At 42.4% G+C, this 25,096-nt stretch overlaps 3 protein-coding genes and 1 long non-coding RNA gene across 4 annotated transcripts; all 4 read left to right on the forward strand.

The window, feature by feature from the left end:
- Positions 1–3,571: 3,571 nt before the first annotated feature.
- LOC129352964 (ladderlectin-like) lies at positions 3,572–5,544 on the forward strand. Its single transcript, XM_055022176.1, has 6 exons — positions 3,572–3,631; positions 4,167–4,173; positions 4,346–4,425; positions 4,805–4,939; positions 5,112–5,220; positions 5,350–5,544. Exons 1-6 carry the CDS (start codon positions 3,572–3,574, stop codon positions 5,418–5,420), a joined length of 462 nt encoding a protein of 153 aa, XP_054878151.1. The 3' UTR covers positions 5,421–5,544.
- A 3,790-nt stretch (positions 5,545–9,334) lies between these two features.
- LOC129352943 (macrophage mannose receptor 1-like) lies at positions 9,335–11,199 on the forward strand. Its single transcript, XM_055022154.1, has 3 exons — positions 9,335–9,395; positions 9,510–9,729; positions 10,850–11,199. Exons 1-3 carry the CDS (start codon positions 9,348–9,350, stop codon positions 11,197–11,199), a joined length of 618 nt encoding a protein of 205 aa, XP_054878129.1. The 5' UTR covers positions 9,335–9,347.
- Positions 11,200–15,064: 3,865 nt separating this feature from the next.
- LOC129352944 (C-type mannose receptor 2-like) lies at positions 15,065–17,654 on the forward strand. The gene is made up of 5 exons (XM_055022156.1): positions 15,065–15,208; positions 15,328–15,506; positions 16,224–16,561; positions 17,068–17,162; positions 17,390–17,654. The coding sequence occupies exons 1-5, from the start codon at positions 15,065–15,067 to the stop codon at positions 17,486–17,488; spliced, it is 855 nt and encodes a 284-aa protein (XP_054878131.1). The 3' UTR covers positions 17,489–17,654.
- A 2,309-nt stretch (positions 17,655–19,963) lies between these two features.
- On the forward strand, positions 19,964–21,224 carry LOC129352993 (uncharacterized). The gene is made up of 3 exons (XR_008604964.1): positions 19,964–20,051; positions 20,543–20,658; positions 20,743–21,224. It is a non-coding gene; the product is annotated as an uncharacterized LOC129352993 (long non-coding RNA).
- The last annotated feature ends 3,872 nt before the right edge of the window (positions 21,225–25,096 follow it).

Raw genomic sequence — 25,096 nt, forward strand, 5'->3', positions numbered from 1 at the left:
ATATCAGATTTCATCCAGAACTGCTTCTCCTCCTTCACTCTGTCAACAAACTTGTGGGACCCGATCCGACCCGTCACAAACATTAATATTTAGAAATGAGAATTAAATAAAAACATGAATGCCTTTGCAAAAGCTCTGCTATAAAACTGACATTTTTCAAATTCAATAAAAAAATACTCTGTTGAGCCAAAAGGGAAATGAAGAGTTAATTTTTTTCTTTTATTTCTTAAACTCTGAGTTTCTTATAAAGACTTAAAGTTATTACAGTGTGTTTATGTGTTAGTTTAAGAGATATTATTATTATTGGTCCACATTTAATGGTTGAAATCAAACTACCAATAAATAAACACAAAGGTTTTTTGTTTCCTTACTGAATGAAATCATTTAGAAACTGCATGTTGTGTTAATTCTAATAATTGTTGAGCAATATTACAGTTAGTTTAATGATATGGAACACTAATGTGACAGAATCCGATTTTCCACATGTTGAAAACAAAAATGGCCGATTTAAAATTTAAAACCATGAAATATTGAGGGCTGATATGATTTTTTACTGTTAGATTAAAAAACGTTTATTGCATCAATGAAACTGGTTTACATGGTGCAGATTAACTGCGTCCAGCAGGGGGCGCTGTCCCCGTTTAGACTGGGCTATGGATGAAGGTTTGGTTCATAAACAGACAGTAAAAATGACACAAATATTGTTTAAGGTTATTGTTATGATGTTTATAGGTTTTTTATTTACTAGTGCAGAACATTATCAGTGTTGGCAGAGAAAGAGTTAGAAAAAAAAGAAAGTAAAAGAAAGGAAATAGAAAGAAAAAACAAGGAACAGGAAAAAGGGAAAAAAGAAATAACAAAAAAGAATTTATAGAGGGAGGCATTACCTTTATAAACATGCTCCTGTTTCAAAATGCTGCATGTTTAGAAAAGACTTGAATCATTACGTACCTTTTCTTCCTCCACCTTTCCACCAGACGTCGCTTTAAGTCATGAGGATTTGTCAGTCGACTCTCCAACAGGTCTATAGAGATTCCCAGAGGAATTTCACATTCTGTGGTTTTGGAGTTTGAATCATTCAAGTGTTTGCAATGTATTTCTCCATTTTCACCTGTCAGAAAGTTCATTATTGCTGTGGTAAAGTGAGAGCATCAGTTTCTGATTTTTATTTTTTGTGGAAATTCTTTGTAACAGACGTCTGATAAACACCTACAGATCAGGAAGATGGTCGTCTTCACATTTCCTGTCACTGGAATGTAACCTGACCACATTGATCAAACTTTAAAATGCAGAGAAGAAACAGGGACTAGAGACGAAGCAAAGAGAAAATGTAGTAGCAGAACTGTTAAACTTTGCTTTTGTTGCTTCTTTCAAAATGCTAAACATGAAAAAACCCACCAAAAATCAATCATTATTGAAGGAAATCCATTAATAACTGAGCAGAGATGGAAAGATTATGCAGCAGATTGTTGCAGGCTTCAGAGATTCTTGGCACAAATAAATGGTTTTAGATAGTAGCAGTAAAAGTCGATCATGTCAGGTTCTGTGTTTAATTCTGAGTTTCTGTGTCCTGAGTCTCCTCCTTGTCCTGTCTTCCCCTTGATTGTTCCCAGGTGTGTCTCGTTCCCCTGATTACCCTCAGTGTATTTAGTCCCTCCTGTGTCCTTTGTTCCTGGTCGGGTCCTTGTTTGTCGTTAGTTTGTTTTGTGCCGCCCTTAAGACCAGTTGCTACCATTGTGAGCCCTGGCTTCTGCTCAGCCGTGCTGCCTGGCCGCGGACTATTGTTTGGACTGTTTTTCTGGACTGTTTCATTAAAATTATCCACTATTCACTTACCTGGGTCTCCAGCGTGCTGCCTCACCAACTCACCTCCACCACCACTCCATGACAGAAGGACCCGACGAGAAACAAAGGACACAGGAGGGACTAAATACACTGAGGGTAATCAGGAACGAGACACACCTGGGAACAATCAAGGGAAGACAGGACAAGGAGGAGACTCAGGACACAGAAACTCAGAATTAAACACAGAAAAACACAGAACCTGACATTTATGTCTTCAAAATGATCTTTGATTTGTGTCAGCTGACATGATCTTTGCAAAGTCTCTATTTCATGAATGTTTGTTGCTGATCTTCTGACTGTACAGCACTTTGGCTAAACTTGTGTTTTAAATGAGCTTTATGAATGAGTTGGGACTGGCTGTGGACACGGCTCTGGATGAAAGCTGATATCTGGTGTCAGATGATCCGTCTGTCTCACACCCGGGTTCCTGTCAGGACCAGCTCGCCCCGGGCAAAAGATTGCAGATCTTCATCATCCATCATCCATCCATCCATCCATCCATCCATCCATCATCCATCATCCATCCATCCATCATCCATCCATCCATCCATCCATCCATCCATCCATCCATCCATCCATCCATCCATCATCCATCCATCCATCCATCCATCATCCATCCATCCATCCATCCATCCATCCATCCATCCATCCATCCATCCATGGTTACCACAGACTGCCCTGTCAGTCTTTAACAACATTTCCATAAATACAGACTGTGGAGTATTACACAGAGGGTAATTACAGAACAAGACCCAGCTGGGAACAATCGACGGGGAGACAGGACAACATGGAGAACTCAAACTCAGAAACTCAAAATAAACAGAAACTCAAATCCAGACAGATTGATGATTATGAAGAATTGAAGCACATCAAGAACAAAATCTGCCACTACAATAGCAGATAGTAATGGATTTATTGAATGCAGAATTAACCCAAAATACACATTTCCAACCATTCTTGGCTAAAAATGTCATAATCATATCTGTCATTATAAATGAAATGAAACCTTAAACTTTGAAATAAACAGTGAAAGTTGATAATATAATAATCTGACAGCAGATTCATTTATAACTTATTTTGTTCCATATTTATTGATATTTATACAGAACAAAATGCCAGCAGGTCAAAATTAAACATAGAACATTTTGCAGTAACTTTGCGTGTAAAACAGTTACAACATGAGACTTTAACCAACAGCAGCTTGTTGACTGTGGGAGTTTCATCATGTTAGCTGATACTTTTGTATTTGTACATGTTCATGAAATGTAGACTGTGGAAATATTAATTATTTGCCCTATCAGTGATGACAGATGATGGTCACACACCCAGTGAGGGTATTTAAAGTCTGCACTTCCATCCCTGATCATCCTGGTTCCAGGTCCTGCTGCTGAGACGACTTCACTGCTCACAACCCAAAGAACGGTAACGTTGAGCTCTTCCTCTTCCTCGCTGAGCTCTTCCTCTTCCTCGCTGAGCTGAGCTGCCGCGTGTCAGCCAGGTTTTTCTGGATATCATAATAATACGATGATGATTTTCTCTGAACTTTTGGAAATGTAGTTGCTGTCTTTGCATGTTTTGTTTCCAGTGATCAATAACATCCAACCTGAGGTTTCTGTGCTGCAGATGAAGCTTTACTTGCCTCGCCTCTGTCACATTAATATTAATAACTGAGAGTTTTTGGCTGTAAAGTGACAAAGCCTCATTTCTCCGGTGATTCTCCCTGCAGATGGCTTCAGTTCTTCATGTCATCTTTCTCATCGGTCTGAGCTTCGCGTTCTGGACGACTGTAAGTCTGTCATCGTCTGATGATGTTGTCATCTTCACAGTTTCAGCCTCTGAAAGATCCTCGTGATTCAAGCCTTTATTTCTCATACATTTCTTGGCTGAAAAACTCAAAAACTCATAATTTTGCTTGACAATCCCCTCAAACCTGTGCTTATCCCTGCACTTTCTCCTTCCACTCAACTTTTAACAAACATGGTTGGATGTAAAGCTTCTTCAGCGATGACCTTTCTTCTCCTTATGCCAGTGGTTATGCAGACCATATTGTCCATAATGTCCATATATACAGATATATAGAATATTTTACAGAATATTTTATACATTGTAATTTGCTGAGATGTTGAGTTTTAGGTTTTTAATCGTAAAACTACAGAAAATACAGGTCTGAAATTTTTAACTCCGATGAATTTAAATAAGATAAAAGTTTTGACCAGTATAATGACATTCTTGCTAATATTTCATTGTTTTGGATGTTTTGAGCTCGTTGTTTGTTGAACAGCTGCATGTATTTATGAATCATTTCCTCTCTCTGTTCACAGGGTGACTGTAAGTATTTCAACCTGACAGAAAACTAACTCTTTAAAGGTTTGTCTGAATTGTGTCTGTTTTGGTGTTTCTGAGCTGCTGCTTTCTGTCCCGTTTAATAACACATTTATTACATTTTGGACTCGTTCCAGATTAAGTCCGGATCTTGTTTGGGTTCTGCTGTGTTTCACAGGTTGCCCTGGTGGTTGGACTCAGTATGGAAGTCGCTGTTTCTACTTTTGTAATTACCAAGCTGACTGGGCGAACGCCGAGGTAGAGAAACAGCAGAAACTAACTAAAAAGCTGTCCATGCTGCATGTTTTAAATCTGTCAGTTTTTCTTTATTATTTCACTTTTTGTTTTATCTGATAATCACAGTTTGTAATTTCTAAAGTGTTTATGGATTTTATCTGTAATCTGAAATTACCATCTGATTGCATTTATTTAATTCAGTTTATTTATGTAGAACTAATTCAAATCAAATACAGATCATGCATGTAGCAACAGTGGAGAGGAAAAACCTTTAACAGGAGGAATCCTCCAGCACAACCAGAACCAGAAACAAATCCTCCATCTGGGTTTTATGTTTTAGTCCTGCAGTTTGTCTCTTTTGAGCCTTTCTGTTGCGTTTTGTGCTTTCTGTTCCTTCCAGCGTTACTGCACAGCACTCGGTGCAAACCTGGCCTCCTTCCACAGTTACTATGAGTACATCTTCCTGAAGGACCTGGTCAGAACCAAGAAAGGATCCTGGGAGAGAACCTGGATCGGAGGCCATGACGCCGTCAGGGTCCGTTGTTCACGTTTGGCTCTGACGTTTTAACCACGCTTCCAAATATGGAGCTTTAATCCAGTTTAAACTCTGTTTAAACTGGATTAAAACGTTTCCAATGGTGCGTCTGCACCTGCTGGGTCTGAGGTTCTGCATCAGACTGAAGCTGAAAACAGCGTCTTCCTTTCAGGAGAGTGTGTGGATGTGGAGCGACGGGTCAACGTTCAACTACTGGCGGTGGGGCAGCGGGGAACCGAACGGAGGTGGCAGAGAAAACTGCATGGAGATCAACCTGAAAGGTGAAAGTTCACAAACTGCCTCTTTCTGCAGGAACAGACATTTAAAAATGACTTTCTGCAGAAAATACTTCATAATTTCAGTTAATCTAATGAGAAGAATTGATTATTGATTGTTTCTGATCTTTCCAGGATCTCAACAATACATCAACGATGAAGGCTGCAGCAGAAATAATTACTTCATCTGTGCTAAAAAAGCCTAACTTGAAGGTGACCTTGTGACCTTCTCACTGGTGATGTCACTTCCTCCAGGACGTCAGGCCTCGATGGCGTCGCTGCTGGAAGACACGGATAAATAAAGTCAAATAAACTCATAAATAAACAGTTTTTCCTGTCGTTTCATTAAAGATCGAAAGCTTTACAATAAAAGCTGTTTGTGGAATAAATGAATCTCCGTTTCATTTTAATACTCATTTCTTGCCTTTATGCTTCATGGCTTTGAATAATTATCATAATTGCTTATAGTAATTACTGGTAATTACACCTTAGTCTGTCTGACGATGTAATTTAAAAATATTAAACGATTGTTTGATCAGTAATAGACTTTTTACCAAATCAGCGGTTCTGGCAGAAGCTGGCAGATCCAGTGGGTCACCTGGAGACGGAGCAGCAGAATCAGAGAAAAGCCAGAGAGAAAACTGTCTCTTGATCTTAATCATCTTGTTTTTGGTTAAACTTTTTGCTGTATCTTATAAATTACAGTTACTGTCATGGTTTGAGTTTTTCTGAGTTTATTTTGAGTCTCCATGTTGTCCTATCCTCCCCTTGATTGACCCCAGGCGTGTCTCGTTCCATGATGACCTCCTGTGTATTTCATGTCTCTGTGTCTCCGTGTCTTCGTGTCTCCGTGTCTTTGTGTCTCTGTGTCTCCGTGTCTCTGTGTCTCCATGTCTTTGTGTCTCTGTGTCTCCGTGTCTTTGTGTCTTTGTGTCTCCTTGTCTCTGTGTCTCCGTGTCTCTGTGTCTCCATGTCTTTGTGTCTCTGTGTCTCCGTGTCTCCGTGTCTCTGTGTCTCCGTGTCTTTGTGTCTTTGTGTCTCCTTGTCTCTGTGTCTCCGTGTCTCTGTGTCTCCGTGTCTTCATGTCTCTGTGTCTCTGTGTCTCTGTCAGGGTTAGGGTCCTATGTGTCGTGTCTGTCTTGCTGTCCATTCTTTGACCTGATGCTATCAGCTTTGAGCTTCAGCCTGCTGCTCTGCTCTGCTTCCTGGTTCTTGCTTCCTGGTTCTTGCTTCCTGGTTCCTGGACATTAAACACATCTTTTCATCTCACTCCGTCCTGAGTTTTCTGCATCTGCCTCTCCACTCACACTGCACTTCATGAAACAGATTTGTACATCAGTGAGGCGTCACTCTTTGATAATCCATCTACTATCTTTGCTCATGTTTTCCTGCTAAAACACATTTAATCAGAGTTTTCAGTTTGTTTGATATGATGCAAAAAAAACGTTTTAGTTATTTCAACACAAAGCTCTTGATGTGTTTCCTCCCTGCTGTTTTTTTTTTGAACTCATGAAAAAGCAGAAACATGTTCTATGAAGCCCTTTGTTGTTGTTTCTTTGTTGTTCTTGTTTACTCTTTTTTTTTTTACAAAAAACAAAAACAAAAGAACAATTGCATTGATGAATTGCATTTCTCCTGCCCTTTAGTGGCAGATGTTGGTATAACAGCTTCTGGTGTTTCCATACAAATCATTTCCAGACCAGACAATCCTTCTTCTTAAGATTCCAATATTTAAACATTTACTGTAAAAAGTTGCCCAAGAATTACATTCACAGCATGTCAGACATATTTCTGTACAGTTATTGAATTAGCAAAGTCAGATCCAAAATGGCTTCTTGTGCAATGTGTGCAAATTGTGTAATGAACAAAGCAATTTACTATTTATTGTCATGTTTTAAAGAGTGCAATAATGCCAGGATGTGAATACTTTTAGTTTATTGTGAGAAAAACAATCATATAAAACCCTTTGAACTGCCAATAATCTGGATGATTTTGACTTAAAGCCAAAAGCTGGAAGCTTTTCAGCTCCAAAAAACTGGATTCTGTTTGGATCTGAAGCATTTCTGCTGCAAAATCATCTTAAAACTCCAAAGAAGCCACTTACAAGTAATTTTGAACCAAGATACTGGAGCTTATTATTATTATTGTTATTATTTTCATCTGAAGGGTCTCAGTCTCATCGGTTGAATGAAAATACTGAGATCTGAATCTACAGGAGTACGAATCCTTTTGGGATTAATGGTTCCGCCATCGAGGTGTTTTCTCTTCATAGATTAAATAAATTAATCAATCTGGCACTAATTGAATCTCGGGCTCAGATGATTTGAATGTGGCGTAGTCAAAGGACAGGAGAGTAACTGTTTGATGTCCTTAAACAGGCAGTTTGAGCTGAAAGAAACCCAAACTAAAAAGGTTCTGATGTTTCAGTTTCAGCTTTAGGGGTTGAATCTGTACATCTGACCAGGTTTGTTCAGAGAAATATTTTCCCCTGAAATGAAAACATTTTTGTCTTCAGTGACTTTGCAGCGTCTTGAGGGAATGAGTGTAAAATAGGATGTAAATGACTCTGGTTTGAATAGTATGAAGTTTCATGAATGGTTCAGGTATTCAGCAAAAAATGCAAATAGTTTGTATGGCTGTTTGCATGTCCGTGACAACAGAATCATAAGTACAACAATAAGCAGCTGCAGGTCTGCAGTCAGCAGCAGAGATGATGGACGCGCTTCACTTCCTCACCGCTGCATCATGTAAGGCTTCGCCTGCTTTGTTTTTACCGCTGTCGGGTCAACAGGCCATATCTAAACCTGTTACAAAAAGACTTTCATAACGTTTTATTGCTCTGCTGATAAAAGCAACTTATGACAAACTCTGATTAACATAGAAAATGCTCAATTTACATATTTTATGATACAATAATAGTTAGGAGGATGCAGATGTGTTGGTTTCAATTTGACTTTCACAAAAGAAACTCAAAGATTGACTATTGTTTTATTTGTAGTATGGCTGTTTACACTATTGTGAGCAGTTATGTGCAGATTGGTACTGAAATATTGATGCTTCTGCCTTCCGATACCTTCATGCTTTAAGATCAATTCTCTAATCCAAGTATTGATACTTTCAATACTTCAGCCATTGAAATAATGCAGTTAGACAAAATATCTGGTGAGTGTGTGACGCGTCAGGACGAAATGCCCAAAGCAGGCAGAACTAAACAAAGGCAGGTTTATTACTCTTTTCTTTTTTTAGTTTGCTACATTTTCACATAGTTTGTATGATTTCCTGCTGCTGGTAAATACTAAATTTGAGTTAAAATAGTTCTTTTAGACTGAAGAGGCAAATTTTGCACAAAGTATGGGATTGGTTTCACCAAAACCGGTTTGACCGAATGGCTTCAGTTGTACTCAGAATTGGACCAGTTTCAGTGGAATCGTCACTAACTGTGGCTGACAGGTAAAAATGGCTCCATAAACTTATGAATGATTCAAAGTACCAAAAACTTCAACAGAAAATCCTACAATCAACTGAACAAACGCAAATGAAAAGAAAAACGTTCAACACTGAAAACCTTTTTAGTTGCAGCTTTTTGCTGCTGTTTTCTGGGTTTTTGGTTTCCAGTGTTTTTCTGTTGGATCTTTTGTGTTTGAGTTTTACAGTTTGCAGCATCATGTTGCTGCATGATGTTTGTCTGACTGTGAAGCATTTCCACCTGACAGACACTCTGATGATTTATATCATCATCACCTGAATCATTCGAACCAAAGTTGAGTTTTGCAAATGTTGCACTTTGTTCATAAAGTGCAGAAATGTTTTAATGCTTCAGACTTAAAACACAGACATTATATTCAATGTCTGTGGATATAAAACGTGGGAGTTTTTGAAAATCATGAAGTTTACTCTGTTCCAACTGGGCTGATGATGAGCTGCAGATGAAATGATGTTGCTGTGTTTGTGCTGCTGTGTTTGTGTTGCTGTGTTTGTGCTGCAGTGCTGTGCGCCGCCTCGGCTCGTCCTCCTCGCGTGTTTGTTTTTGTCAATGAGTTGATGAGCTGGCCGGACGCTCAGAGTTTCTGCAGACAGAACTTCTTGGACCTGGCGTCGGTCAGCAGCATGGAGACGTGACGCTCCTGACCCAAATGGTGGATCTGGACGCCATGCTCTACATGGACGCAAGTTTCAAACATGTAGGTCTGAAAATGCACAGCTGCTCATTCTGACCGCAGTTCCAAGGTTTCCACAGATTCTTTGGTGAAATGTTAAAGCTGTGCAGTTTTCACTCATATGACGTGTTTTTGCAGAGAGCCTGGATCGGTTTGTCTGAGGACCTGGACAGCTGGACGTGGTCCATCACTGACCCCGACTTCTACAGAGACGGAGAAGCCGCGTTCAGGAACTGGAACATTGGGGAACCAAACAACTACCAGGGGAAAGAAAGCTGCGTCGGGATGTGGGACAACGGCTTGTGGAACGACAATCCCTGCCAGATGTTGGCCAAAGCAATCTGCCACGACGTGCGAGGTGAGAACGGATCAGAGCTGAACAACACATGAACCTTGACCTTTCCTCTGAGCTTGTATCGAAATGAAGGTCAGATTTGTTATTTTATTATTCAACAGGAAATCTAGCAGTTCCTCAAACAACAAGAGGAAAAATGTTGCTTCTCGTATTAATCTTTGTTTCTCTGGTTCCTCCGGTTTCTTTGGTTTCTTTGGTTTCTTTGGTTTCTCTGGTTCCTCTGGTTTCTCTGGTTCTTCTGGTTCCTCTGGTTTCTCTGGTTCCTCGTGTTGTTTTAGATTCTCCTCTGGACCTTAGATTTTTCCAGAATTTGTATTTTATTTGTTTTGCTTTACAAGCCATTTAGTTTCAGTTTTTGCTTCCAGATTCTTCTGTCGTCTCCGTTTTCTCCACACATTTGTTCCCTGGATGATCTCCAAGGTCATTCTGTTTTTTATACATAAGGAAAAAGAAAAATGACAGTTTATGGTCATGAAAATATGCATATTTGCAGAGCAGCTGATCATTCAGGCTTATTGATCATTGTGTTGGTCAGAAGGACAGAAGAGAAGAAGAAACTGTCTCTGTGGCGCCGACCTGGTGGTCAAAGTCTAACAGTTTGTGTCCAGGATGTGTGGCGTCTGCAGAAATGCCAGCTGCCCTTTTCTTGACCCTTGACCTGCGTAAGCCCTGAATGGAGGGCCTGGTTGTAGAAGAGTGAAGCCTCAGAGTTTCCATTTCAAACATCTGAAACTTTATTGATATTCTGACAACGTAAAAAAAAAAAAAAAAAAAAACCACAATTTCAGTCTAGCAACATTTCCATAAAGTAAGAAATGGGATTAAAATTACAAGACAAGTGATTAAAGACATGCAGGTCCTTCAGTTACTTCCTGTGCTTTTCTTCTTCGGGGTTTCCTGCAGAAGCATCACCAGGTTATGTGACTCATGTGACTTGAAAAGTGTTTTTGAAACTGTAATGTTTGCATTAAGCAGATTTATTTTTAAATGCCAAATTGATGAGTGATATGATCAGCGGCGGTGCAGGGTCGGCAGGTCGCAGGTCAGCTGATTGCTGGTCGCTCTGAAGACGAGCAGCAGCTGCTGTGGGAGGAAACTGATTCTATCTGCTGAATGATTTCAGAGCACAATGTTTCGCTGACCTTCGTCAACCAGGCGATGAGCTGGCCTGCAGCCCAGAGCTACTGCAGAGAGCGTCACACAGACCTGGCCAGCGTGAGGAGCTCGCCAGAGAACGAGCAGATAAAGGGCCTAGTCCAATCAGCAGGAGAGGTCCAGGCCTGGATCGGTTTATACAGAAACTCCTGGCTGTGGGTGGATGGCAGTAACTCCTCCTTCCGCCACTGGAAAGCGTCGGAACCAAACGGGTCCGAGGAGAACTGTGCGGCGGCCGTTCCTGCAGACGGCGGCTGGCTGGAGGACCTTGCTTGCTCCTGGAAAATGCCTTTTTATTGCCACGCAGGTGAGGCTTGATTCCAAAGATTTCCTCAGCAAAAGGATTTTGTGTGTTTCTGCTGACTACTTTCAAAAGGATTTAGTTAAAATATTGAAAAGGTTCAGAGCAAATCTTTATTCCAGAAGGTCCAGCCGTCAGCTGACCTGCTGACCCCGGCTGGACGGTCCGTGTGGACGGTCGCCGTGGATCCGTCTGCTTCTCTAAAAGTCACAGACATCAAATCCTCAAACCAATCTAAAGCAAACATAGTCGCCACAGAATCGGAAACAGATTAACTTTCCTCTTCTGTGAAATATCTGAATATTTCTGTCAGGACCGAAGCGGCTCAGCAGAACCTTAAAGCCTCATTTCATAAATTCCTCCAGTTGAAACACAAACGTGGCGATTTATGGGTTTTATTCACCTTCCAGAGGTGGAAACCGACCTGCAGGTAACCGGGCTGCCATAAACAAGCCGGTTATGAAGGAAGCTGAGATTTACTGAAGAAAAGAAACAACTGAAGTAAAAATAATGCAAAGAAAAGTGATCCGAGTCGTCCTCCCTGTGGCGCTCCGGCACAGGGAGCGCCACAGGGTTTCCTCTTCATGTGGAGCAGAGGAAGTCGTGACTCCAGTTTGTTTGTTAAAGTTCCAGGTTCACAGCAGGTGGTGAAGGTGAAGCTGGTGACGTCTTCCTCTCTGGACCTGAGCGACCCGGTGGTGCTGGCGGACCTGCTGCAGCAGGTACGGCTTCTGGGTCGGGACGGAAATCTGCTGCAACGCTCCACCCAGGAAAAAACTCAAAACTGACACCAGAGCGAGATTTAATTAAATTAAGAATAACCAAACAGCAAAGGCAAAACCACAGCATGAAAATACTGAGGAGTGTCTGAGTGGAATTATTTAAGGAACATAGAAAAACAGCAGACAGTCTGCGACTCGCTGCGTTTCTGTTACAAATGATCTCAGAACTTTGTCCAAATTCAATATTATGTGGAAAAAACACAAATTTGCAATTATAATGTTTCCATAAAATAAGAAATGAAATGAAAACCACTTTAAGTTTGTTTGATGCAGTAAATCATTAAAAACCAAACCTCTCCTCGATCCTCCTACCACTTCCTGTCCTCATCCTCTTTGTATTTCCTCCAGTAGTATCCTCTGGTTGTTCGTCATGTGACTCCTGCGACGCAAAAATAATGTTTCCATTGTGGTTTTTTCAAAAATAATTTCCATAGAGCTGAAAAGTTCTGAACAAATACAATACTATGTTTTGGGACTCATTACTTTCCTGATGGTGCAAAAATCTGTTTGTATTTTGATTAGATATTTTGTGCCTTTTTGATCTCATTAGCATCCCATACATAGAGCAAACATGAGATTTAGAAATGACTGTTTTCCTCACACAGATAGATGTCAGACTCGCTGCATGGTGGCACAAATAGAACCCCGTACAAGTTTTTCAGCAAAGCTGCAGAAAATGAGTGTTTTCCATCAATTCAGTGATTCCTGGAAACAAATGTGTCCAGGAGAAAGCAGAACGTCCACCTGGTTGAGAAAAAATGTCACTACATGTTGCATGATGTGTGAAGAAAACGCAGCAGATCTGGGCAGTGATGACCCGTTTTCAGAAACCAGTAATCTTTTCCAAATCCAGTCGTCAGTTACTGATCCAGATCGCTTTGTGCTGCTGTTTTTGTTTTGTAATTTAATTTTATTTCCTCTACCTGTTGAGTTTGTTTCTGTGGGACGATTAATTATTGGCAAAGATCAATAAAGATCAAAGCCATTTTCACGGCTGGTGGAGCGTTGCTGCTGAAAGTAACTAAAAAGTTTCTCTTAATGTGACTTAGTGACTTTCCAGATCATTAATCAGTAATCCAAGTAATCTGATTGAAGTTTTTCCTGGTTATTTGATTGTTGCGTCTCAGTTTGAACAGAAGCTGAAGGCCAGCAGAGAAAACGTCAGCTGAGCTGGAGGGAAACATCAGGAGGACAAATCTTCCACCAGGAGCAACGCTGAGCTGAGGCCTGGAGGCCTGGTGGCCTGGAGGCCTGGAGGCCTGGAGGCCTGGAGGCCTGGAGCCTGGAGGCCTGGTGGCTGGAGGCCTGGAGGCCTGGAGGCCTGGTGGCCTGGAGGCCTGGAGGCCTGGAGGCCTGGAGGCCTGGAGGCCTGGGAGGCCTGGAGGCCTGGAGGCCTGGAGGCCTGGAGGCCTGGAGCTTACATTTGTGATGTGATGATCATAATTTGTTTTTGTGCTGTTAGATAGAAGGCAGGAGTCTGAGCGTCTGAATAGATGAATGGATGAATAAAACATGGCCGACGCAAACCAAGCATTGTTTTTCTTCCTTTTAGAGATTGAAGCTTCATGTAGAGAATATTTCTGAGCTAAACAGGCAGCAGATGAAACATAAGTTATTAAAAACATCTAAAAGTGCAACTTATAATAAATATCTATGGTGGGAATGGCTAGCTAAGAAGCTAAGAAGCTAAGAAGCTAAGAAGCTAAAGCACCAAACACAAACCAGTGAGTTTAAAATATCTTCAAATGAAAACATCTGTCTGCACAACAATAAATGGGCTCCAATGGTTTTGGGTAAATTTTGTGCTAAAGGTTTAAAGATGTTTTTCATCCTTTTTGACTCTGAAGCATCTTGTAAATAATAGTAAATAAAAGTAGTTGAATACTTTGAAGTATATTAAATGGATCAAGAATTAAAACCCAGAATAGGAAGAGTTTGCATCCTCTTTTTGCATGAGCGTGACAACGTGATATAAATACTATAAGCAGCTGCAGCCTGACGGAGCCGAGGGGAAAAAACTCAGGAGGATGGAAACGCTTCACTTCATCACAGCTGCTTCCTGTGAGTGTCTCAGATTATCTCATGATTTTATGCTCCTGTTGCACCCTGGGAATAATTATTGAGATTATTACCAGTTCTGATGATATACTGATTCATTCATTTAATGCACCTCATGTACTAAATGTAATTGTTTAAAACATTATGTGCAGTTATTTGTGTTCAGAGGCAGAAGAATCTGAGAACCAGTCGCTGATATCTGATAAATAATCCTGAAAATTCAAAGCAAACGGTTTGAATTTTAACGTCTGAATAAAGATCAGATCAGATCAGACGAAGACGCAGCTCCCGAAACGATGCTCAAAAAAGTGTCTGGAAAAACACAAAAATCTGCTTTCATATTTAAAAATGAGATTTTCCAACAGACTTAGACTTGACTTTATTGATCCCTTGGGAAGACTCCCTAAAAACAATAAAGTAAAAAAAAAACAATACAAATATTACAAAACAATTTAAAGCAGAAAAACATTTTATTGTTTGTATTTTTAGTATAAAATATATTAAACTGTTACAATATGTAAATATAAAATTCTTCTGGTAACTATATGTAGTTATTACTTTATTTTTATGACTTGAAATAAATAGAAACTAACAGCAAAACTACAAAGATTGTGTTCAAACAAGAGTCTCACTTTGATATTAGAATATCATTCAAATAAAAAAGTTTTAAAACTTCTCCTAAAATTACAGTTTGTCTAAAAGTTACTCGAGTAAATATAAGTGAGTAAAAGTACTAAACCTGTGAAACTACAGAAAAGGATTTTGGGTTGTGGGGAAGAAATGTGATTATTTTTCTCATAAAACCCCCAAAAATGCTTAAATCTGATATTCATGCATTAAATCTGCACAAATAATATCAATAAATCTGATCGTTCCCATGTAACATCATCATTAGTCAGTTTTTCTGCCTGAAACAGGGAAAAGTTTTTCCTGCTCCATGCCAGGATGCAGATCCGTGTCTCAGCTGTTGCTGTGTTTGTGCTGCAGTGCTGTGCGCCGCCTCGGCTCGTCCTCCTCGCGTGTTTGTTTTGTCAATGAGTTGATGAGCTGGCCGGACGCTCAGAGTTTCTGCAGACAGAACTTCTTGGACCTGGTGTCGGTCAGCAGCATGGAGGACGTGACGCTCCTGACCCAAATGGTGGATCTGGACGCCATGTCTACCACAGCGCAGACGACAAACAGGTACGTTTGTTACATCTGCTCTAAAACCTGCACTGGTCCAACAAGACAATAAAAACAAAAGCAGCATTTTCTGCAGAGCTGTTTTCATAAATGAGAACTTCATGAGTTCACGGGTTTTTGCAGAGAGCCTGGATCGGTTTGTCTGAGGACCTGGACAGCTGGACGTGGTCCATCACTGACCCCGACTTCTACAGAGACAGAGAAGCCGTGTTCAGGAACTGGAAAATTGAGGAACCAGACAACTACCAGGGGAAAGAAAGCTGCGGAGTCCTGATGTATTCTGGAGAGTTTGCTGATTTGGAGTGTGCATCAACCTTCAGACCAATCTGCTGTGATGTACAAGGTGAGGATGAAGCATCCAGGACAGAAGAGCCTTCAGCTGTTCTTTAGGACAGAACAGCTGAAGGTTTATATTTATATGTAGCTCAATTGGATCCAGCTGAACATTTGTACTTGGTTTTCATGAATGGCAACCAAGAGATGACAGCAGATGTCATGAATGCTGGCGCAGCAGCTTCTGCTTCCGATACATGAAATAAAATACAATAATTAAATAATTAAATACAATAATTAAATAATTAAATACAATAATTAAATAATTAAATACAATAATTAAATGATCTGAAACAAACTGCAGAACAATAATGAGCAGCTGGCAAAACAGCTGCAACATCCTTTATGGTCACAAAATCACTCATGAAACATTTAATCTGATTAAAAGTTTCTGGAAAATGTGTTGAATTTTAAACTAGGAAAAAAACAGGAATCATGTTGCTATGTGAACCGAATATAAACGTCTGGAGAGACGATTTAATGACTAAACAAAATAAATTCAAATAAACTGCATGTCTGTAATATTGCTCAACTAAAACTCTGTTGCATTTATTTAAAACAACAACTGATGAGATAGAAATAAAAACAGAAACAAGAATCCAGAACTTTTCCATCTTCAAAGAGATTCTTTGAGGTGTCAAAGGTCAAAGCTTTTGCCTGCAGGCTTTAACCTTGGACATTTCCAGGACACGATGCTTCGTTTGTCCTTCTGGACCAAAGATGAGCTGGTCTGCAGCCCAGAGCTTCTGCAGGCAGCATCACAGCGACATGGCCAGCGTCAGGAGCTCAGCGGAGCTCCAGCACATGAAGGGCCTAGTCCAATCCTCCGGAGAAAAGGCGGTCTGGATCGGTCTGTACAGAAACACCTGGTTGTGGGCGGACGGCAGCAACGTCACGTTCAGCCACTGGAGGCCGACAGAACCTAACGGCAGCGCGGAGAACTGCGCGGCGGCGGCGCTGGGCGACGGCGGCGTGTGGGAGGACCTGGGCTGCTCCACACTGATGCCCTTCTTCTGCTACGATGGTGAGCAGAAAACACACTCCATCCTTTCTGCTGGAAGAGACGCCTTTCTGCTTATGAACCAGATCTCTTTAAAACATCTGGAGCGTCTCCTTTGATTTCTCCAGGTGGAAACATTCATGCTGCAGAAACACTAAATAAAGCATCAATGTTTTCACTGAACACCAGAAACATGGAAAGATTTAGACTCTGTTGTAGGAAATGAAGCAGAACAAGCCAGGAAATGATTCTGCAGGTCAAAACCGCGAACAGTTCATTTCCATGATGAACTGTTCGCTCTGAGTTTGAGTCTCTTGTTCAGACGCAGATGGATGGAAATGACATCATTTCCTCCTGTCTGATTTTAGCCAAGCTACAACATGAACGTTGTTTGGTCTGAGTTGTCGTCCCTGAGGCTCCATGACTGAAGAACCAATGAACCCAAATCAATGACTGTGGCATCCGCAAAAATGATTCAGAAATGATTTATTTCCTTTTTTAACTGACAGTGAGCTGTTGTTGTGTTAAAGTTCCAGGTTCACAGCAGGTGGTGAAGGTGAAGCTGGTGACGTCTTCCTCTCTGGACCTGGGAGACCCGGCGGTGCTGGCGAACCTGCTGCAGCAGGTACGGTCTGCAGCAGGCTGCTGCAGCAGGCTGCTGCAGCAGGCTGCTTCATTCACACTGATATTCTCTTTTAGCCTCATCGGAGCTTCAAACTCAGACCTAAATGTTTCGACGGTGTAAAATGTCCAACAACCAGAAGTGCTGTTTGCACCAGTCAGCCTAAATATGAAGCAGCTTTCAGGAACTTCAGGAAACGATTTTGATCAAATGTTTTTTTTGTTTGCCAGTTTGAAGAGAAGCTGAAGGAGGACAGCAGAGTGGAAGGGGAGGTAAAGGTGAGATGGATCGACCAATCAGACGGGAGGATTTTCCACCAGGACGAGTGACGAGCGTCAGACAGGAAGTCATGTCTGATGACAATATTGTCTGTTCCTTATTAACATGGTTTGCTGTTTTCTGATAATCCTCTTTAATGTAGACAAACAGGACATTTATTTGTGATGTGATTTAAAATATGAAGTTTGATGTAGAAACTATCTGTGAAGGCTTCAATAAAACACCACAAACAGAAAACGGGTCTTTTTCTGCTTCACTGATCCAAATGATGCAGATTTATAGATCATATTGATGCACTTTTGCTTTTTCTGCGGCTCTTTGTTAAATTCCAGCCATAATTTAAAATGATTTTTCCGATTTAAAAATCTCTGATTTTATAATAAAATGTTTCTGTGGTTTCAAAGAATAAACCACCAAGCTAGTAAATAATTTGACTAGACAAACAATCATGAAACACCTCAGAGCTTTTAGGAGTAAAACTGAATGTTCAGGTGACAGTTGAGGTGAAATGGTTCCAGTTTTTGGGTGAACTTTGATTTATGGCGAAAGCTTCAGGCAAACCAGTCATTTGAGAATCATGGAAATGAAGCCACTTTGAATCTGTGTTCAGATTTCTCTGCCTGCATCAGGCTGCGGATGCAAACGTTTGGTCTGCGTTTGCATGCGCGTGACGCCGCGGTGATAAGTGAATCCAGCAGCTGCAGATCTGCTGTTCTGACCCAAGGAACCGGGATGGAGGTTCTGCAGTACCTCACAGCCGCTTCAGGCAAGTTCAGGCTTCATGCTCTCGTTTTCTCCTGGTCTCATGGGAATCAAATCATTTTGTAACTGAGCCATAAATATAGGAGGTTTTATGAGATCATCTTCAAAACCTGGAAGTTTTCTCTCTCTTGTTGCTAAATTAATAACTTTTATTCCAAAACAATCCTTTTATTGTTAACATGACATCAAAACATTGCAGTTTTATTCTTTTATTAAGACATTTATTTGTTGTCTTCCTGGTAAGTTTAACAGACATCTAAAGTCCATTTATGTAACATTTTTTAGTTTCTTATCCTACAGAATATTGCAGCTTTTTGTTGTTGCACAACATAATTGTCTGATTTTCCGTTTACAAGTCAAGATATTTTGCTTTTTTAACTCAAGACCACAGAGTTAAATTACCGCATATCTTAAATAAAACTTACTGAATATATTTTTATCGTCCTGCACTGTTTTATTAACTGTTTAGGATTTTTTCTGCTTCAGGTTCCCCTCTACTGTGTCTTTTTGTTTTATATTTTACATGTATGTGAATCTGCATGCTGGGTTCAGCTTAGTAATCTCACAGAGGGGCAATAAATGATATTTCTATTATTTTTTCATGTTTAAAACTATAAAAATGAAACGTCCCAGAAGCTCACCAGTGTTTTGGTGCTGCAGCGCTTTTTGCCGCCTCGTCTCTCGCTGAGCGTCAGTTTCATTACGTCAACGAGTTGCAGAACTGGACGCGGCTCGGAGTTTCTGCAGAGAGCAGTTCGTTGACCTGGTGACCTTAAGCAGCGTGACGTGACGACGCTGGTGGACATGATCGACCTGAAGCAGATGGTCAACGGAGTCGTGAAGCATGTAAACAAACACAATTTCTCCTCAAAACTCAAGTTTCACCATCCGCTTTGATTCACTTCCAAATAACTTAGTTTTTAATTTTGAGAAATAGATTGTTTGACTTTACTAAATAATCTTTTAGAAACATTATAATTCCATCATTTTTCCTGGTTTAGGATCCGACATAATAAAGCTTAAATTACTGGAGGAAACATTTATTAGCTGCATGTAAAACTCTTGAATTCATTACTTTCATCTCTAAGACAGAATTGATTCATGACTGAAGTAAAAGTCCGTCAGTACCAGGCGAATCCGTCCCGTCTCGGTTCCGAAACGTTTTGCAGTTTTTTGTCATAAAGACGTTTGTTTCTCAGGAGGTTTCTCAACCTGAGGGTCTGGTTCTCTGCAGCGAGCCTGGATCGGACTGTCGGACGACCCCAACAGCTGGAGCTGGTCGCTGTCCGACCCAAACGTGTTTCAGAACCCCGAGACTCCGACTTCAGAAACTGGCAGCTTGGACAACCGGACAACAGGCAGAGCCCTGAAGACTGCGTGAGGATCTATGACGACGGGTTCTGGAACGACTGGTCCTGTGGAAGCTACGAGAAGTCTGTGTGCGCCGACGTGAACGGTGCCGATCCAACATGTCCGCCGAACTCTCTCTTCGGATTCATTTTTCTCTGGGTTCCCGTTTCAGGACCGGATGTGACGTTTGTCCTGGTGGAGCAGTTCTTCCCCTGGGCCGACGCTCTGGCCAACTGCAGGAACCATCACAGACATGGCCGTCGCCAGAGACCTGTCAGAGAACGAGAAGATAAGGGAGATGATGCCGCCGGGTCAGTACGCCTGGATCGGGCTGAACAGAAACTCCTTGACCTGGGTGGACGGAACCAGCCCCGCCTTCTCACTGGAGTTCAGGCGAACCGAACAGCGAGGAAGAGAAATGCACCATAGCAAACTTTGATGACTCTGGAAAGTGGGAGGACTGTCCTTGTGACTGGAACTTCCCGTTCTTTTGTTATGGAGGTGAGTTCGGACTCATTCTGACCTAGTCCAAACACGGCCAAGTCCAAACACGGCCTAGTCCAAACATGGCCGGGTCTTTTTAAAGCAATGAAATATTGATTTCCATAAAGTAACCTCATTCATCCCTAATTGGTTTAAGAAAAAATGTCATCCATGAAGCCACTGAATTGCACCACTGTTGGTTGCTTTAAACATGCCGAACCCATAGGGGGCAGCATTGGGCCTAATCACCATCCTTCACAACTTCCTGTTAGGATTTAAACGTGGAGATTCATTTGTGTGGACAGGCAGAGAGGTTGCACTATTTTTAAATACAGAGTATAAAGTTAGTAAAACACAAAAAATATCAGTTTATTTATGAGGCACATTTACAACCTTCACAACAATCACGGGTAGATAAATGATGTGGCGGTTCGACGGCTGACAGGCGGCTCCTCCTTCTCCTTTCCTCAACTAAACTATCAGAACTCAGTTTCTCTGCTCATCATCAGACAAAGAGCAAAACGTTCTGGGTCCAGTTTCCAAGCTGCTGGTGAAGCTGAAGGTGGCGAAGTCTTCATCTGTGGACCTGAACGACGCCGCCCTGCTGGAAGACCTGCTGACGAAGGTACAACACACACACACACACCACACACACACACACACACACACACACACACTGGACCAGGACTCTCAGTTGTTTGTGTGCCAGTTTTTGCAGAGGCTGAAGGACGGCGGCGCAGAAGGAAACGTCAGACTGAGCTGGAAGGAGAGACCAGATGGAAAGACCTTCCACCAGGAGGGATGAGGATGACCTTTAACCTTCATCTGAAATGGATTCTCCTCTCATCCATGTTTTTGTTTGCTGTTTTGCTCTTTTCTGATTGTATGGTGGAGTCTCTGGATGGTGAATAGAGACTGTGATTGTAAAGTTACAGTGAAAAATGAACTTCAGTTATTTATCCTGTCATGAGATTCATGTTCAAAAGTCATATTTTCACCATGTTATTCATTCATCTATATTTGTCACAATATCAGGATGTAGCTCTAAACTGAATATTCACTGATAAACCAAATTTCTTCTTCCCTAAAAATTAATTTGCATCATATCTTTTAGCTCCAAACTAGTTAGCAAGCTGGCTAACTAAACATCTGGTTAGAAGCTAAATAGTGAGTTTGTTGACTAGATCTTAATCTGAAACTTAGTTTATTTCTTTAAACTGTCATGTATGTCAATCATTTATGGAAATAAAACATCATAAAAACACTGTAATCTCCTCTGATTGATGTCTATAATTTATAGATAAACAGTGAAACATGGATTAAAAATGGCAGCGGGTGTCCCACAGCAGATCTTTATCAGAAATGATAAGTTAAGACATGTTGGGTCATTTCAGCAGCGCTGCCCGTGTTCTCCACCAGAGGGCAGCACAGCTCAACAACCTGCAGCAGCAGTTCATCTGTTTTAGTTTTTAAAGGGAATTAATATGCAAAATTCACTTTGATGTTTTACTTCCATTTGGGTTTTCATCTCCTTTCTAAAACAAGGACTAAAAAAAAAACACTGTTGGTTTTTGACAATAAGTTTTCTGTTGTTGAGTCACAATCCTGTTACCTAGCAACCAAAACAGAGCTCCAGCACATTTGATCAGCTGGTTTTACTGCTGTACGCGCTGTACAATGGCTGCTGGATGAGATGAGAGTTTTGTTGTTGAGATCGGATGGATGGATGGATGGATGGATGGATGGATGGATGATGGATGGATGGATGGATGGATGGATGGATAGATGGATGGATGGATGGATGGATGGATGGATGGATGGATGGATGGATGGATGGATGGATGGATGGATGGTGAAGAACAAACATTTCAGAGTTTCAGGTTTTTGACTTTTCAAAATTAGAAGTTTCCAAGTTTTTCTAGGAAATTTCTGAGTTTCGTGTCAGAATGTTTCTTCTTTGTTCTCCGTCTTCATTGGCTCTGACACGCTGCCATAATGTAGGATTGGAGTCAAAAACGGTGATGGTAAATACATGCCACACTTTTCAGAGTAGATGAGTAAAAACATTTTAAACCACCAAGAATTTTTTATTCTTTTTAAAAAAAATAACGGTTTGGACATTAAATGGGTCAGAAACATTCTGGCCCAGCAGGTTCTTCCGGTCCACTGCATGTTTTGTGTTGGAGCCCCGCAGCCCCGCAGCCTTGTAGCCTTGCAGCCTTGCAGCCTTGCAGCCTTGCAGCCTTGCAGCCTTGCGGCCTTGCGGCCTTGCGGCCTTGCAGCCTTGCAGCCCTGCAGCCTTGCAGCCTTGCAGCCTTGCAGCCTTGTGGCCTTGCGGCCTTGCAGCCTTGCGGCCTTGCAGCCCTGCAGCCTTGCAGCCTTGCAGCCTTGCAGCCCTGCAGCCTTGCAGCCTTGCGGCCCTGCAGCCTTGCAGCCTTGCAGCCTTGCAGCCTTGCGGCCTTGCAGCCTTGCAGCCCTGCAGCCTTGCAGCCTTGCGGCCTTGCAGCCTTGCAGCCCTGCAGCCTTGCAGCCTTGCGGCCTTGCGGCCTTGCGGCCTTGCAGCCTTGCAGCCCTGCAGCCTTGCAGCCTTGCAGCCTTGCAGCCTTGTGGCCTTGCGGCCTTGCAGCCTTGCGGCCTTGCAGCCTTGCGGCCTTGCAGCCTTGCAGCCCTGCAGCCTTGCAGCCTTGCAGCCTTGTGGCCTTGCAGCCTTGCAGCCCTGCAGCCTTGCAGCCTTGCAGCCTTGCAGCCTTGTGGCCTTGCAGCCTTGCGGCCTTGCGGCCTTGCAGCCCTGCAGCCTTGCAGCCTTGCGGCCTTGCGGCCTTGCAGCCTTGCGGCCTTGCGGCCTTGCAGCCTTGCAGCCTTGCGGCCCTGCAGCCTTGCGGCCTTGCGGCCTTGCGGCCTTGCGGCCTTGCAGCCCTGCAGCCTTGCAGCCTTGCGGCCTTGCGGCTTGCAGCCTCACGCAGGCCCCGGTTCAGAGGGTAGGAACGGACCAACATGGCCGATCGGGCCTCTGCAGTCAGTGCAGGGTGAGTCTGACAACCAGCTGGAGGACAAATCAATCACACACAACCTGGAGTTTTTAAAAGTTTTGCTTCATTTATCCTCCAGTGGATCTGGGCTCTGCTTGTGTTAATCGCCTCATCGATATGAAGGATAAATGTGTCCATAAATATATTTGCTGAAGGGAGAATCTCCTGCACACGGCCCACATATTATAATACATAAACACTTTATGTTCTTACTGTGTGAAATCACAGCATCACATCCCATCTTCCCACTAATCGCTCCAAACTAATTATACATTCTGAAGTTCTGCTGATATGAATATGTGAGGGGGAGGACAGAGAGCAGCCGAGTTTCTCATTGCAGAAACTAACAATGACATTAAAACTCCGAGGACAGAAATAGGAGGCAGAAAATCACGTGACCGTCGCGTTTCCACGTCCAGCCTCTGCGTGTGAAGAACCTGCAGGATTTAACTTTAAGAATCTGAAATAAGCTTCAATTGGGAGCCTAAAAGTTGTGAATCGTCTATAAAAGGGCTGTGATTCATCCAGTCATGAAATCAGATCCGCCTCCATTCTGTCCATTTAATCTGCAGCAGAGTCAAAGTGGTTCTGTGACCTCTGCAGGTCAGCAGGTCAGCAGGTCAGCAGCTGATGAAACGAACATCAACCAAACAAACGTCTTCATCTAAACATGACAAAGTTTTATTTTTAGTGAATATTTAACTGTTTTGTTGAATGAATTCATAGCAAAGATGCTCTCTGGTTTTCTAAAACGGTTAGCGGTGAAACGGCTAAAGCTGTTAGCTTTGGTCCAGCTTGCCGTCGCCATGGTTACGTCCTGGTTCTGATTCCAGGAGATTCATTTTTCCTTGTTTGAAGAAAATTTGTCCGTATCTGAAAAATGACTCTTGTTAAATGTTTAATTTTGATCTTGGTTTTTGGTTCTTCTCTGCAGTGAGTGGGAGGAAGTCAGAGCCGAGCAGCGAGGAGGAGGGAGAAGGTTATGAAAGGATGAAGATAGTTGAGAGAAGCAGAGAGGGACGGTGAGGGACAGAGAGGGACGGTGAGGGACAGAGAGGGACGGTGAGGGACAGAGAGGGACGGTGAGGGACGGTGAGGGACGGTGAGGGACGGTGAGGGACAGAGAGGGACGGTGAGGGACGGTGAGGGACGGCGAGGGACAGAGAGGGACGGCGAGGGACGGTGAGGGACAGAGAGGGACGGTGAGGGACAGTGAGGGACAGAGAGGGACGGTGAGGGACAGTGAGGGACAGAGAGGGACGGTGAGGGACAGCAAGGGACGGTGAGGGACAGAGAGGGACGGTGAGGACAGAGAGGGACGGTGAGGGACAGCAAGGGACGGTGAGGGACAGAGAGGGACGGTGAGGGACAGTGAGGGACAGAGAGGGACAGAGAGGGACGGTGAGGGACAGAGAGGGACGGTGAGGGACAGAGAGGGACGGTGAGGGGCGGCGAGGGACGGTGAGGGACAGAGAGGGACGGTGAGGGACAGCAAGGGACAGTGAGGGACAGAGAGGGACGGTGAGGGACAGAGAGGGACGGTGAGGGACAGCAAGGGACAGTGAGGGACAGAGAGGGACGGGCCTGCAGCTGCTTCTCTCACCTGCACTTCAAAATTATCTCCACATCTTACAAATATGATAAATGTACGTTTTTGTGTTAAATCGGGAATCTTAACATTATCGTTATCGTCACATAAATCTTTACAGTGAGCATCAATCGAAGCTGCCGCAGCTAAAATGTGCCGCAGCTGCAGCTGCAGCTGCAGCAGCAGCAGCAGAACTGGATCTGACGGTTCTGCTGCCTCATTTTGTCTCCGGATCTGAAGCTCTGAACTCCTGCTGCGGTTTTCAAAGCATCCATTAATAATTGAAATCATTTCTTTCTAATGGGATATTAGAATTTTTAAATTGTGAATATAATCACGACTTCCACATTTACGCTGCAGCAGCTACAAATAATTTATTTTATGAATAAAATCCTCAACAGATTATTTGATAAACTTCCATATTCTCCTTCTTGACTGATTAAAAC

This window comes from Poeciliopsis prolifica, unplaced genomic scaffold (genome assembly GCF_027474105.1).
Source record: "Poeciliopsis prolifica strain line A6 unplaced genomic scaffold, Auburn_PproV2 SCAFFOLD082, whole genome shotgun sequence".
NCBI lineage: Eukaryota > Metazoa > Chordata > Actinopteri > Cyprinodontiformes > Poeciliidae > Poeciliopsis > Poeciliopsis prolifica.

Excerpts from the sequence above, each read along its gene's own strand:
- LOC129352964 (XM_055022176.1), top strand. The coding sequence starts at position 3,572 with ATGGCTTCAGTTCTTCATGTCATCTTTCTCATCGGTCTGAGCTTCGCG. Across the intron at positions 4,426-4,804 it reads CTGACTGGGCGAACGCCGAG|CGTTACTGCACAGCACTCGG; the intron begins GTAGAGAAACAG and ends TGTTCCTTCCAG. Across the intron at positions 4,940-5,111 it reads GAGGCCATGACGCCGTCAGG|GAGAGTGTGTGGATGTGGAG; the intron begins GTCCGTTGTTCA and ends TCTTCCTTTCAG.
- LOC129352944 (XM_055022156.1), top strand. The coding sequence starts at position 15,065 with ATGAGCTGGCCGGACGCTCAGAGTTTCTGCAGACAGAACTTCTTGGAC. Across the intron at positions 15,507-16,223 it reads GGAGAGTTTGCTGATTTGGA|GACACGATGCTTCGTTTGTC; the intron begins GTGTGCATCAAC and ends GGACATTTCCAG. Across the intron at positions 16,562-17,067 it reads GCCCTTCTTCTGCTACGATG|TTCCAGGTTCACAGCAGGTG; the intron begins GTGAGCAGAAAA and ends GTTGTGTTAAAG.
- LOC129352943 (XM_055022154.1), top strand. The coding sequence starts at position 9,348 with ATGGTGGATCTGGACGCCATGCTCTACATGGACGCAAGTTTCAAACAT. Across the intron at positions 9,396-9,509 it reads TGGACGCAAGTTTCAAACAT|AGAGCCTGGATCGGTTTGTC; the intron begins GTAGGTCTGAAA and ends GTGTTTTTGCAG. Across the intron at positions 9,730-10,849 it reads AATCTGCCACGACGTGCGAG|AGCACAATGTTTCGCTGACC; the intron begins GTGAGAACGGAT and ends GAATGATTTCAG.